The 14,718-nt window shown below is 45.8% G+C and overlaps 3 protein-coding genes across 3 annotated transcripts; 1 reads left to right on the forward strand and 2 right to left on the reverse strand.

Annotated features, from left to right (window-relative positions):
• The first annotated feature begins 913 nt into the window (after positions 1-913).
• Positions 914-4,565, forward strand: LOC123079266 (protein RETARDED ROOT GROWTH, mitochondrial). Its single transcript, XM_044502000.1, has 7 exons — positions 914-1,308; positions 1,499-1,610; positions 1,734-1,893; positions 2,699-2,847; positions 2,926-3,077; positions 3,779-3,893; positions 3,980-4,565. Exons 1-7 carry the CDS (start codon positions 1,004-1,006, stop codon positions 4,115-4,117), a joined length of 1,131 nt encoding a protein of 376 aa, XP_044357935.1. The 5' UTR covers positions 914-1,003; the 3' UTR covers positions 4,118-4,565.
• A 1,130-nt stretch (positions 4,566-5,695) lies between these two features.
• LOC123074785 (lamin-like protein) lies at positions 5,696-6,508 on the reverse strand. The gene is made up of 2 exons (XM_044497537.1): positions 6,291-6,508; positions 5,696-6,175 (listed from the first exon to the last, which is right to left on the reverse strand). Exons 1-2 carry the CDS (start codon positions 6,466-6,468, stop codon positions 5,835-5,837), a joined length of 519 nt encoding a protein of 172 aa, XP_044353472.1. The 5' UTR covers positions 6,469-6,508; the 3' UTR covers positions 5,696-5,834.
• A 2,439-nt stretch (positions 6,509-8,947) lies between these two features.
• LOC123079267 (chorismate mutase 1, chloroplastic) lies at positions 8,948-12,244 on the reverse strand. Its single transcript, XM_044502001.1, has 6 exons — positions 11,845-12,244; positions 10,644-10,863; positions 10,478-10,564; positions 9,979-10,122; positions 9,626-9,718; positions 8,948-9,501 (listed from the first exon to the last, which is right to left on the reverse strand). The coding sequence occupies exons 1-6, from the start codon at positions 12,015-12,017 to the stop codon at positions 9,265-9,267; spliced, it is 954 nt and encodes a 317-aa protein (XP_044357936.1). The 5' UTR covers positions 12,018-12,244; the 3' UTR covers positions 8,948-9,264.
• Positions 12,245-14,718: the final 2,474 nt, after the last annotated feature.

Below are 14,718 nucleotides of genomic sequence, written 5' to 3' on the forward strand. Positions count from 1 at the left end.
CTGCAAGTTTCTGAGCCAATTCATCGTCCACCAGCGCCCAGGTGCACCTTGACATTGTGCACTCCAACAAAGAATGCCTCCATGAATCCGGGGAACCACAAATACCACACAAATTCGAGTTTGTCATGTGTCTATGTGCCCTGACGTCATTTGTGGGTATCGAATGCTTTGACAATCTCCACAAAAACATCCTCACCTTTGCAGGCACCTGAACCTTCCACATTCTTTTTCATGCTCCCTCCTCCTTGGCTGCAGTAGACGATCCCTCCCGATTTTCTAGCCAGGCTTCCCTTCTTTGCCTCGTGCTTACCAGCATGCGGTATGCAGATTTCACGGAGAACAAACCCTTCTTCTCATGACTCCAACTCCAGAAATCCTCCATGTTACTAGTGCATAGTGGGATGCCAAGAATTGTTCTCGCATCCATGGGCAGAAAAGTCACTAGGACTTTCTGTCTATCCCAAGTAGCCGAGGCAGAATCAATTAGCTCCGATACCAATTCGGGAGGGTTATTGCTCAAGCAGCCATATGGTCTCATCATCTCATTGCGGGGTAACCGATTATCATTCCAAATTCTCGTACTTTGTCCATTACCTATTCGACGTATTAGTCCCTGTCGAAGTGTATGCTTCCCCTCAAATATTGCTCTCCAGACTTGGCTCGGGTTGCTACCCAGTTCTGCTTCCAAAATACAAACGTTGGGGTCTACTCTTGAGAAGACGTGCACACAGGCTTCCAAATTAAACAGCAGGGCATGTGTGTGTCATAGAAAGTGAATATGGGACGGCCCAGATAAACTAGAGCATGCCAGGCCGGCTGGCCTGTAAGCCCAGTGAGCCCAAATCTACGCGAAGCCCATGTTGCCGTCCATTCCTTTCTCCCCAAGAACAAAGCGAGTGATTTTCCGGGAAAACAAAACAAGTAGATACTCGGAGAAAGGCCAACCGGAGGCTTTGCTGCTCGCGTCGTGGCGCGGCACCAGGTCGCTTCGAGCCTTCAACCGATGGGGCGGCTGCGCGCGTGCCGCCACCATCTCCGCCGCCTCCTCGAGACGAGGCTGCCACCAGCGAGCCCCACTCCAGCGCGCCTGCCGCACCTCCCCGCCCGCGCGTCTCCTTTTTCCTCGGCCGTTGCGGTCGCTGCCACCGCACCCCACGACGCCCGCGACTCCGGCCTCGGGAGCTCGGCCTACTGGGCCTGGATCCGGGCGGCGGCAGAGGCGGCCCCGGCCCCCGCGCCCCCACAGGAGGAGGAGGAGGAAGGCCTGTCGCGCTACATCCCCGTCAAGGCCTACTTCCTCTCCACCAGGTGAGTTGGAACGCGCGGGTGGCTGTACGCTGGGTGTTTGATGATAGTCCTGCAAGGAAGACCTTGCGTGCTGCTGTGTTTTTTCAATCTCTCATGTAACATTGTCGTGGGAGGCCACGGTGATTTGGTGCAGATGAATGGAAAAACCTACTTTTGTTTGATTTTGTTTAATCCAAATATTTAATTACAGCATTGATTTGAAGAGCCTTCAGGCGGAGCACGGGAGCGACGTGGTACCTCCATCCACCCGGTCGCTAAACTACATCGCGCTCCGCTACTCTGAATTCCCTCCAGAGATCATGGTGAGTGATTTCGGTGTAGCACCACATATTTTGAGGGCCAAGAATTATATTCGTGTTTGACCGTTTGTTGAACATGTTGTTGTGTGTGCATCAGATAACCTCATTTGTCTGACGTTTTTGTAGTCCATTGGAGTGAAGGACAACAGATTTTGCTATCGCTATGTGGTTGTATTCCAATATGGTTCTGCTGTGCTCTTCAATATTGCTGATCATGAAGCTGAGCACTATCTTGATATGATCAGGAATCATGCTTCGGGGTGGCTTCCGGAGATGAGGAAAGACGGTATGTCCATGCTATTCACGAGCTGGCCTGTTATTGTGTAAACTGCTAAATAGTGTACTTTTCCTCATCAATTTGTATTCATTCTTCTTTTCATTTCCATGTATGTGCATGATCAATCCAATTTCCTTTGAATCTTTGATGATAATGACTGCTGACATTTGATAAAGACCATTGAGGATGAGAATCACTCTGAATTTAATTTGTGTTTGATGTAGTGCATTTATATGCCACAATGCTTTGGCCAAACCTTTATATGGCTTCTGGAACTGGCCTTCTTAATTATTTGCAAAATGCTTTTTAAATTTACTATGAAACATGCACCGGGCTGCCCTTTTTTTTATGAAACATGCACAATGTTGTACAAGGTGCAGTCGGTTATGTCAGTGGCAGTCCATGCAGAATTGCATGTTAAAACAGGCATATTTAGAAATGTGAGAAGTTTGAGTCAAGCCTCATTTTCCAGGGGAGCAAATATCTACTCCCTCCGTCCTGCAATGTAAGACGTTTTTGCAAACTATGTTAGCTTGCAATAACGTCTTACATTGTGGGACGGAGGGAGTAGAATGCTCTCTAATTATTTATGCAGAACAGTTAAATTATGTGGTTGTACCTGCATAAGGATATAGGCACCCAATCATGCCTAAGATTCCCGCAATTTTTTTTTTTTTTTTTGCCTGGGACCGACTAGGTGCCCCTGGCCTAACAGAAGAACAGCGGAAATATGGCACCTATCGCTTAATCCGCTTTTATAACACTGAACCTGTGTTATATTCTCACATGATGACATTTATTTCACAATTACCAGATTATGCAGTAGTTGAGAAGCCATTCCTGACAACATGGATGAAAGGAGGTCTTGATTATATAGTTCTTAAATATTTAGACACTGATGGAATTCGGATCATTTCAAGTGTTCTTGGTCAAAGTATCGCTCTTGATCATTACATACGGCAGGTACTGTGATTGAGCAAAGTCAAGAAACTATTTTAATGTGGTTGCAAGGTTTAAAGTTCTAAGAAGCTACTTTAATAGGTCGATGATATGGTTGAGGAATTTACTGAAATAAATCGTATCATGGAGAAGACTGGGGACTTCACAATGAAAAGAAAGAAGCTCTTTCAACTTGTGGGCAAGGCTAATTCTAATCTTGCAGATGTTATCATTAGACTTGGCCTTTTTGACAGGCATGTACTCTAAGTGTTGCACTCCCTCCTCCTGCATATTATATATCATATACTCCCTCCGATCCATATTAATTGACGCACACTTAATACACCTTTGTACTAAAGTTGTACTAGATTTTTGTCAATTCATATGGATCGGAGGGAGTATCATATATTTCAGCAATGTATGTGTTGTCATTTTCTGGAAGGAAGGAATTTCATTATGCATCAACCCCATGTGCTGTGTTGTCTTATGGAACAGAAGGCACGTAACTCTAAAAATTAAAAAGACAACTTGAGATCGTAGCCATGTAGGACTATATGATAATTGATATCTATAGGCCAGTTTGGTACTCACATGGCACTTCTCTCGGAAAAAGAAACAGTAATATTTATTCTGTTCATTGAATAACTTTCCTCATGCTTTCAAGAAAGGTTGATATTTTGATCTCCACACATACAAAATATACAATGCCACAGCTCTTTATGTTTTTAGTCTTTTTACTAGCATTGTGTTCCGCTTCGAGATTGAAAGAACCACAGATGCACTGAGAGACTATTATTCCCAGAATTAGCTAAGAGCCTAAGACACGCTCAAAATAAAATAAAATTAGCTAAGACAGTTATGAAAAAGAGACTTTGTTAATCTGTACTTAAATGCATAACATGGATGCTAGAATCTTCTTTTTCATCGTAATATGAACAACATGATTTTTTTATAGGTCAGAAATTGCTTGGAAAAATGCAAATTATGCACAAATTCTGGAGTATCTTCGGGAAGAATATGAACTGAATCAACGTTTTGGAAGCCTAGACTTCAAGCTGAAATTTGTGGAGGTATTGTGTTTGTTCTTCTTTAGTGCAATAGCCGATTTCATCCATCCTATTTCTCATTTTCACTTACAATTTATTGTTGGTAACAGCACAATGTTCATTTTCTTCAAGAAGTGCTCCAAAATAGACGATCGAATTTTCTGGAGTGGGGTGTCATAATTCTGCTGGCTATTGAGATTGTGATCTCACTATACGAAATTATCAAGGATTCCAGCATGATGTCTTGAGCACTCTCACTCATTGGCCCATAGCTCATCTGTCATCACCTACTGCTATATTAATTACATTCTCCTCTTTCTGTCGCCATTCCCTACTGATCTCTAACCTCAGTTGAAAGCAGCTGGACTAGGCTATGTTCCCTTCAGGCACTCTCTGATTGCCCTGGTATTGCCTAGAGTGCATTTTTGGGTTTTATCCTTTTGTCTCGAGGAAATTTTATAGGTCAGAAAATTAGTTCCTTCACTCTCCAATGACCTAATTGACCAGCAACATCCAGGGCGTTGGTGCTTGGTAAACCTTTTTAGTTTTCCAGAGGTGTTCTTATTAGATGCTCTCTTTTCAACAACAATGCTGGCAGGGTTCAGTTATATTATTTTAGGCTTATGTTAGGTTCTGTCCTTTTGGTGACAAAAAAAAGGCTCACCATTACTCAATGGCATTTTGAATTACTTTGCACTAGTATTTCTCACATTTAGTATCAGAAATACCTTGAGATGAATTTCCCTGTGTTCCAGCAGTAGTTTATATGGTTCTGAAATGTTAGGGTTTTCGTTACCATGGGTATTCGACCTGATAATGGTGCATGCTAAATCAGTGCTTCAAATCCCTGGTTTCTGCAGGTGTCAATATGTACCCATGGGTAGTCGCAAAAGGATTTAAAAGTAACTAAATATACCTAGGGTTCCTTTAGACAATTTTTCTATTTACTGACCAAGAAATTCAAAGGTGCACCCAGGAAAATGTAATGTCACGAATGGCAAAAAATTCTGAGAAAACATTACGTACGTACATGACCAATTCCTTTCTGGACTCGTCTCAAAAAAGAAAAGAAAAATCCTTTCTGTGCTTGTAAAATTTCTTGGAAAAAGCCAAACTTTTGCTCCATGTGCAAAAGCAACAGATCTATTGTTCATTTTTTAGAGTATAGAGATAGAGATATGTTTCCTTCCTCCTGGGACACAGAAATGTTTTTAATGAAATTTTTAAGAAAATGAGGTTTTGAGGGTGTCGATGCAGGGAGAAGACACGCACATAAATGTAATCTCACAATTAATACCTTCCATAGATAGCCAACACGAAGAATTAGGAAATGAAATGACGAGCAAACAGAGCACGGCATTAGGAAAAGTGACAAGACTGCCGCACTTGGGTTCTCGTGTCACTCGAGCTGTCAAATTCCTGCTAGTATCTAAAATAAACCTTGCCTCAAAAAGAAAATCTAAAATCAACCGCAGGAGGGTTCGCTCACATCGTGCCTCGTGTCTCTTGCCATTTGCTTCACGATTACTGTATTGTTTTTTGTTTTGCGGGTGATTACTGTATTGTTTTTTGGGTGAAGTTTACTCACACCGCACAGATTGTAAAGAGTTATGAGCACCACCAATCTCACTTTTTTCGCCAGTCCCTTTAAGACACTAACACATTTCCATCAGTTATCACAAACCTGAGGGAACTTCTTTTCTCAAAAAAAAAATGCTTATAATCTTTTCTTCTTCTTGTTCACGATTTGCAGCCTGTGCTATATTTGTCTCAGCACTTGCGTGTGCGCATCATTACCAAAATGCCGGAACAAAACTTGCAGGAAATACGCAAACTTCCAAAGCACGCTTTCTTTATCAGTAAGTACCTTCCATACACGGCCACACAGTGGCGCTAAAGGCCTGGACGGCCCATACTCGAAAAGACCCATTGGTCCCTTCCCTCTCCGCTCACACACGGTCACGCTCACACCGCAAACGGCAAACCCAGAACCGCCGCGCAGAGCGAGGCCGCGGCGGCGGCGACGGCCCACGAGACGACGCCGTGGCGCGCGGCCGCGTTGGGCGACGGCGCCGCGGCGTGCGGCGGCTGCGCGGGGCTGTCCTCGACGAGCACGGTGACCTTCATGCCGCTCCAGCAGTAGCCGCGGCTGCAGATGAAGTAGTAGCGGCCCGTGTAGTTGAGCTGGAACACGAAGCCGCGGCCGCGGTCGTAGCTGACGAGGGGGTTGCTCGGGTCGCACTTGTCGTACGCCGTCTGGTTCGCCACCTGCACCACGTCGTACATGCCCTTGGCGTAGTTGAACTCTGCAGCAGCATACGCGCGTATGTGCACGATCGGATCAGTTGGCCGGGACGGGAAATGGTAGATCGATCGATCGAGAAGACGGTGGAAAGTATGGAGGAGGAGAGGGGTGCTTACGGAGCCAGTCGCCGACGTGGAAGTGGTACTGGTCGGGCCAGGTGGTGTAGTTGACGTTGGGGGCCCAGTTCTTCTTGTCGCCGACGACGAACTTCTCCGCGGCGGAGGGGAGCGGCGCCGCCGCGAGGAGGAGGAACGTCGCGAGGAGGAGGAGGGGGAGATTGGGCGTGACGGCCATTTTTTGGAGGCGGAGGAGGAAGGGGTGGAATGCGTGAAGCCGGGAGGGTATTTATGGAGCCGCGTGGACCGGGCCGGGAATTCGCGAACAAGCGGCCAGCACACGGTAACAAACATATGGCACATTACACGCGTGTGTTGCGGCCGCGGGGTACACCGTCCTGCGCGGTGAGAGCGCATGGCGCACGGATCCGGCTTGCCTGCTCCCTCTCCATGCTCCCATCCGTGCTCCCACTTTATCCTACGGCTGTTCTTTTCCTTTTTTCTTTTCTAATCTAATCATCTCCCCCCCTGATTTTCAGGGGTGGGGCCGGGCCTTATTTTTTTCCAATCAAATCAAGCCACGTATGCGGGAGCACGGATGGGAGCATGGGAAGGGAGCAGGCAAGTCTCGTCCATGGCGCACGACGCGGCAGCGGAGACGTAGCTGGAGGAGTTCGTCTCCGGTAGAATGGACTTTGCGGTGACTGCTACACGGGGCCTTTTATTAAAATTTCTACCGTTTGTTTGCAGTTGTGCCGAAGCGAACGGCACCTTGTTGAAGGATGAAGAGGAGCCGATGGATGGACATGGCCGTAGGCTTTGCAAAGGGGCCTGATACCGGCGGCCCAACGCTGCGGTGAAGCAACGGAAGGCTTGTTTTTTTCTTTTCTAAAGAGCACCAACTGAAACACGTTCGCTCTAGGCCTCTTTCTATATTGGGCGTCCAGAATGCACGGGAGCTGATAGCTATAACTGTGTGGTATTTATGATGGAATAGACGCGAGCTGGTTCATGAGGAAAAGTCTCAAGAGGCGTACCAAACGTTCATGGGATCCGTGCTATAATAGGAAACTATGTAAATGCCCACTCACCTAATGCAAGTAGAAAAATTGAAGGATGGGGTAGACTTTCCTATGGGATTTGTTAAGCTAAATGTGGATACTTCTTTTGATCATGATTTGCTAAGAGGCACAACGGGTGCTGCCCTCAGGGATAACAAAGAAAATTTCATTGTTGGCGGAAATTGAAAGATTGAGTGGTGTACTGATGTTCTGACAGCGGAAGCATTAGCGCTTAGGTTTGGTTTATTGCTGGCACAAAAGGCGGGCTGCAATATTCTCGTTATCAACTCTGATAACATGGAAGTCATCGACAAAATGAAGAACGAAGGACATTTTGCAGGACGGCGACAGTTTTTTATGATTGCTATTTTATGGCTTGTGATTTTTCTCTTACTAGTTTTGAACATTGTAATAGGTAAGCAAATAAAGTAGCTCATGAGCTTGTTAGACTAGCAAAATGTTCACTGACAAGAGATTGGTTCGAGGAGCCTATAATAAATATTGTACCTCTTCTTAGATGATGTAATCATTGTTTCTAATCAGTAAAGTTGTTGTTTCTTTAATAAAAAACGATTGCAGCACCTCTGAGAGCAACACTAGCATATCCCCCCTTCCCTTTGCAAATCAACGCAGCCTCCCTCGTGCATCGGTTCCAAAGACGCACATATAGGACCGATGTTGTGCCAAAACTCGGAGGTTTAATGTTTAATAATCCACACTAGTCTTGATTGCGGCGGATCTGGTGCTTGGCCTCGACGACATCGACGGCTAACATTAGCTCCAAAATTTGACTAGGATGTGGATGATCCCCGCCGACACGCCACAATGATAAAGGCCTTGCGCTCGGCAGGCTTCTTCATCAGCTCACAACACCCTTCTGGTCTATGGTTTTTCTTTGAATTCGGCGACGGTTAGCGGCAATGATGGTAGTTGAGAGAAATTCTATGGTCTTGAATGTAATTTTATTTTTTTGGAGGGGTTTTGCGCAAAATTCTGCAAACACATGTTCTCCCTCGGTCTTTCTGGCCAGTTCCGTGTGTGGGCGTATCACTATATTTGTGATTGATGAAACACGCGGAAGTCCTAACAAAACTAGCATATTCGCCAAAATTCCCTTAAAAGAACAGATTTCTTGAAATTACCCAGACTCGATACTCGATAATAACCACTGATATGGAGCATACTGCAAAAATCAGCCCTATGGGATTCACTAGATACATCTTCATTGCTATATACTTCCTCCGTTCCTAAATATAAATCTTTGTAGAGATTTCACTATGGACCACATACGGATGTATATAGATGTATTTTAGAGTATAGATTCACTCATTTTGCTCCGTATGTGGTCCATAGTGAAATCTCTAAGACTTACATTTAGGAACGGAGGGAGTATTTTGGAGGGTGTTCCATATGCCTCCTTCACCTCCGGCCTACATATTTAGAGTCACAAAGACAACTTAGAGCAAAAATGCTAACAAGTCACAAACACTCCGTAAAACCTCCATGCTCACTTGCGCTGCCGCCCAGCTCTCTAACCCCCACCAGGTGGGTCCCACACCGCAGGCAAAGTAGGCAGAACATGTTATGCTGAATTTGATTTCGCTCAACTCAAAAATAAAAAAATAAACTGATTTTGCCGCCAACCTCTCTACAAACTTGACCGATCGTCCTTAAAACCATTATACAGGCTGAGGTTTTACAGAATCAGCAAGAGCTGCTCTAAGATTCAAAGCTTTGCAAAACACCAACAGCAATAGAAATGATCATATGCCACAGTCCCACCGCACGGTGGCTCCTCTTGCTCTTGTGATACAAAAATCTATATAGATGAAACAATAAACGTCTCAAATATGTTCTTCCAAGTTGAGTCCCAATATGAATGTGCCTATGGCCGTTTCCTGCCCCGTTTATTCTTTGATGACGCGAGAAAATCGGACGACAGAGCAGGCACTGCACTGCACATTTGTGAGCGCTCAGTCCAGCCTCCTTAGCAAGTATGCTACCTGGACGTCCTTGGTTAGCGGCATGATCCTGTTGCCGTACAGTCCAGCGACCAGGCTGGGCCTGATCTTGTACACAGGCGCCATGCCCTTGGCTTCAGCTCCTATGTTCACCTCCTGTCCAAATATCTTGGCCTTGGTTTCCACCCGATGTTCGATGGCACGCTCAACCGTCTCGTAGGTGAGGAGCTGCATTAGTTGAGCGCCGTCCTGCAATGGCCGCCCGACAAATTGGTTGTTTCCACAATGGGATCAAATTGCAGTCCATTTGAAACAATGTAAGCGGAAGAGAAGTATGACAGCGTTACCCCTCATTGTAACATAGAGCACTGACCTGAGCTTTTATTGCAGGAGTGTAATCTTCAGGGGACTCTTGAAACTTGGCCTCTGCCACAAACTTTCCATAGTGGATTCTCTTAGAGAGTGCCTGAATTACAGAACAGTGGTGGAAAAGACAGATGAGCAAAATGTACTTCACAAAGAAATGCTTAGTTGCAGGAACCTCTAGTGAACCTCAGCTTAGTCATATGGAAATGAGATACAATAAAATTATGACAGCACAAAATCTTGCAAACATTGGTAGTGACAAGGCTTATTTTCAGTGAATGAAAGTTGTGGCATAGTAAAAATGATTTACAACAATTAGCTGTTCGACTCAAAGACCAGCAGTATTGATCTAGTTAGTACCTGCAAGCAGGTCGTGTCGCAAAGAGCACTGGATCCAGAATTTCCATCACTTCCTTCCTTCACTAGCCTTGGAAGAACTTCATCAAAGTACATTTTCCAAATCTCTTTGTTGATATTAATGGAATCAGCAATAGGATGCAGAACCTATGAAAATAATAAAGACAACATAAGAATCCATCCAAAATTGCATCAACAAGAACAACACAGTAATCTACTAGAAATATGAGTCTTTCAATAGATGATAGTATTCCACAATCAATATCGACAGATTTTCAGGCTCCAGATGGATAATCAGAGCTTCTAATGAAACTGAAATGAATGCTAGTTGCTAACAAGTAACAATGGAAAACAGAAGCACAGTATTGTTCAATCGTTCATGCACCGATGTCAAAACCCTGATATGTTAGTTGGCAATTGCAGGACCATGTTTTCCTACATTGACAAAAAGATATCTACAGGCCTACAAGGGCACCCAAAAAAAACTTGAAATGTGCATTACCGTTGGATACTGGATAGGCGGCAACAGTGTCTCAGGCAGATCTTCTGGAAAGAATGGGTGCTCATCTGGGCTCTTGTATCTCCCAACCTACATAAGAAAGATCAGCATATGTATTTTCCAGGCAATGCCATGATCAATTATATTTCTAATTGCAAGGATGCTCCACCTTTGCATGTAGCTTTTCAGTTTCTCTAACCATGAATTCAACCAAAGAGCCACCAAATCCATCCACATGGAAAGAATCGCTATCATATGTATCAGCATTGTAACAATACTGTGCTCTCTCCAAGAGACCGAATATGATGCTGTCTTCTAGTCTAATCAACGAGGTTCTGATACTGTCCAAAGTCAGTATTTGACTTTGATCTATCCTCTGTTTCTCCACCCTAGAAGAAGTGCCATTAAGAAAAATTATTATCAGTTCCTTGCAGTATAACAAAAAACAATTTTGTGCAGAAGCATCATAGCTATAAGTCAGAGTTATCAGAACCAGGTCAATCCATTCATAGTGCTATAATTCAATGCTCTGCTCAAGGTTGCACTTGCACATACGTTTGCAGAAAGTCTCACCACAATTAGGTGAGCCTTAGTCACTAAGACAATACAAGCAGGCCTTAGTTATCAGAACTATAAGTCAAAGTTATCAGAACCAGGTTAATCCATTCATAGTGCTATAATTCAATGCTCTGCTCAAGGTTGCACTTGCACACACGTTTGCAGAAAGTCTCACCACAATTAGGTGAGCCTTAGTCACTAAGACATTACAGGCATGCCCTAGTCAAAGTTAATCATTCACCATTTTTTGGTCTTTCAGTATGACTTGAAGACATGTGGTCAAGTCATCAAATATTAATGAACTATTTTGGTGGAAGCAAAAAAGATGCTGAAATAATCTGCATCATTGCATGTTTAAACATAATTTGAAAAGTCAACAAGACACAAAAGAACAAACACAACTCCTGTAAGGCTACAATCCAGGTCACATGCTATGTTTCGAAGTTAACTCTTCCACCGACAAGAAGTTAGTGGTTGTAAGCAGAAGACACAACATAATCAACTATTCAACTATTTGCTATTGAGATCACGAGTCAAACTAGAGTACCTAAAAAAACTTGAGATAACTCAATCATTAACTTCATACCGAAGCAACGATGGACTTATATTTCGTAACTTAAATTATTGTAACTGAAAACAGCGCAACCAGACTTAGTATTACATAACTCAAATACTTGTAACTGAAAACATCGCAACCAATACCAGAATGGATACACCAAATCACCGGCCCCCAATACGAAAACATCCCTATCCGTAAGCAAAGCAAAAGAAACGGGGGAATCAATGTCGGTAAGCATAACATGAAGCCATACCTGGCCACCGGCGCGGAGTTGTTAGTTGCAGCGAACAGCGCCCGCGCCGGCCGCGACGACGCCTTCCTCCACGCCGATCCAAAGGCGACGCTGCTCCGGCCCTGCGCTCCCTGGCTCGTACCGTGCCAGGCTGCGGGCAACGCGGCCGTCTTCGACACCACCTTAAACTCCATGGCTGACCGCCCCCCGGCCCGCCGCTGCAGCCTGGAAAGTGGAATTGGGATCTTTGGATTTCAGAATCAGGCGTGCCGGGCTGGAAGGAAAGGGGCAGGGGAGGTGGGTGCGTGTGAAAGAGAGAGGGAGAGGAGCGAGATGGTTGGGGGAGCGAAGTAGGTAGGACCGTAGGAGGGAGAGGCGGGAGGGTGAGGAGGGGGGCGGAGGCCCGGCGCGGTAGGTCGGCCTGACCTGAGGGTTCCTCTTTGAAGTGGTCATCCTAAGAAGTTTTTAGTGGAGGTGGGTGGCGTGGGGTTGGTCGCCAATAAACATTGTACGTGTCTGGTGAGGAAAAGATTCTATTTTTATTGAGAAGGGGTAGTCTTAAGTTTTTGGCCGAGGCGGGGTGGCGCGGGGTTGGTCGCCAATAAACATTGTACATGTCTGATGAGAAAAAGATTTCATTTTTATTGAGAAGGGGTAGTCCAAAGTTTTGGCCGAGGCGAGGTGGCGCGGGGTTGGTCGTGTCTGACAGGAAAAAGGTTCTCATTTTTTAGTTTTACATGATTATTACTCCTACATTGACATTGAATGTTAATTTGTATTTTTTTAAAGTAACTAAACTCTATTTGATTGTCACGCCGTTTATCTGCTCAAATGAATGTATCTAGCATTGAAATACGTCTAGATACATCTAGTTCAACGACAACTAATATGGATTCGAGGGAGCACTATTTACAATGCAGTTGGTAGTCTCGCCTTATTGGTTTAGTTTCGCCTCACCTCCCACATCGCCCGACCTAGATTTTTTCCCGTCAAGGCTAAAAACCGATGTTCCGTCTCCTGTCTTATGTATTCCACATCGTGTGCTGGTCCATCCTCCTGTCGATCCTACGGTTTATCGTTGGTTGAATTCCTTCTCTCGTCCAACACATAGAAGACCTACGCACACATCTCTTTCACTCGCCTCTCCCCTTCTCCCCCATCTCCACTCTCCTTCTTGCGTCGGCATTGCTGCCGTCCAGTATCGATCACCTCCGCTCCTGATTGGCGCCACCACAACTGAATCTCATACGGCTCTCCTTCTTTCCAACATCCACCGATGCATCTCGTCCCACCCGCACGTGCGGTCGTGCTGCTAACCCTAGCCACCTCTGTCTCCGGTGATGACTCCGACATTAGCGCCTTCCCGTTACCCTCCCGGCGCTCTCCCCCTTTGGCTCCCCAAATCCCTCTGTTGCGCTGTTGCAAACGTTGACAATGATGCCTCCTTGTGTGACGCCCCCGATTTGACCGTACACTAATCATACACGCAAAACGTGTACGATCAAGATCAGCGACTCACGGGAAGATATCACAACACAACTCTAAAACATAAATAAGTCATACAAGCATCATAATACAAGCCAGGGGCCTCGAGGGCTCGAATACAAGTGCTCGAATACAAGTGCTCGATCATAGACGAGTCAGCGGAAGCAACAATATCTGAGTACAGACATTAGTTAAACAATTATGCCTTAAGAAGGCTAGCACAAACTGGGATACAGATCGAAAGAGGCGCGGGCCTCCTGCCTGGGATCCTCCTAAACTACTCCAGGCTGTCGTCAGCGACCTGCACGTAATAGTAGGCACCTCCGGTGTAGTAGGAGTCGTCGTCGACGGTGGCGTCTGGCTCCAGGGCTCCAGCATCTGGTTGCGACAACCAGGTAAAAGGAAAGGGGAAAAAGAGGAAGAAAGCAACCGTGAGTACTCATCCAAAATACTCGCAAGCAAGGAGCTACACTACATATGCATGGGTATATGTGTAAAGGGCCATATCAGTGGACTAAACTGCAGAATGCCAGAATAAAAGGGGGATAGCTAATCCTGTCAAAGACTACGCTTCTGGCCACCTCCATCTTGCAGCATGTAGAAGAGAGTAGATTGTAAGTTCACCAAGTAGCATCGCATAGCATAATCCTACCCGGCGATCCCCTCCTCGTCGCCCTGTTAGAGAGCGATCACCGGGTTATATCTGTCACTTGGAAGGGTGTGTTTTATTAAGTATCCGGTTCTAGTTGTCATAAGGTCAAGGTACAACTCCGGGTCGTCCTTTTACCGAGGGACACGGCTATTCGAATAGATAAACTTTCCTGCAGGGGTGCACCACATAACCCAACACGCTCGATCCCATTTGGCCGGACACACTTTCCTGGGTCATGCCCGGCCTCAGAAGATCAACACGTCGCAGCCCCACCTAGGCTCAACAGAGAGGTCAGCACGCCGGTCTAAATCCTATGCATGCAGGGGTCTGGGCCCATCGCCCATTGCACACCTGCACGTTGCGTACGCGGCCGGAAGCAGACCTAGCCCCCTTAATACAAGAGCGAGCTTACGGTCCAATGCGGCGCGCGCCACTCAGTCGCTGATGTCAAAAAGAGCTTCGGCTGATACCACGACGCCGAGTGCCCATAACTGTTCCCGCGTAGTTGGTTAGTGCGTATAGATCAAATGGCCAGACTCAGATCAAATACCAAGATCTCGTTAAGCATGTTAAGTATCCGCGAACGCCGACCAGGGCCAGGCCCACCTCTCTCCTAGGTGGTCTCAACCTGCCCTGTCGCTCCGCCACAAAGTAACAGTCGGGGGCCGTCAGGAACCCAGGCCCACCTCTACCGGGATGGAGCCACCTGTCCTTTCAGCCCCCTCATCAGAATCACTTGCGGGTACTCAACGAGCCGA

The sequence above is a fragment of the Triticum aestivum genome, chromosome 3D (assembly GCF_018294505.1).
Source record: "Triticum aestivum cultivar Chinese Spring chromosome 3D, IWGSC CS RefSeq v2.1, whole genome shotgun sequence".
NCBI lineage: Eukaryota > Viridiplantae > Streptophyta > Magnoliopsida > Poales > Poaceae > Triticum > Triticum aestivum.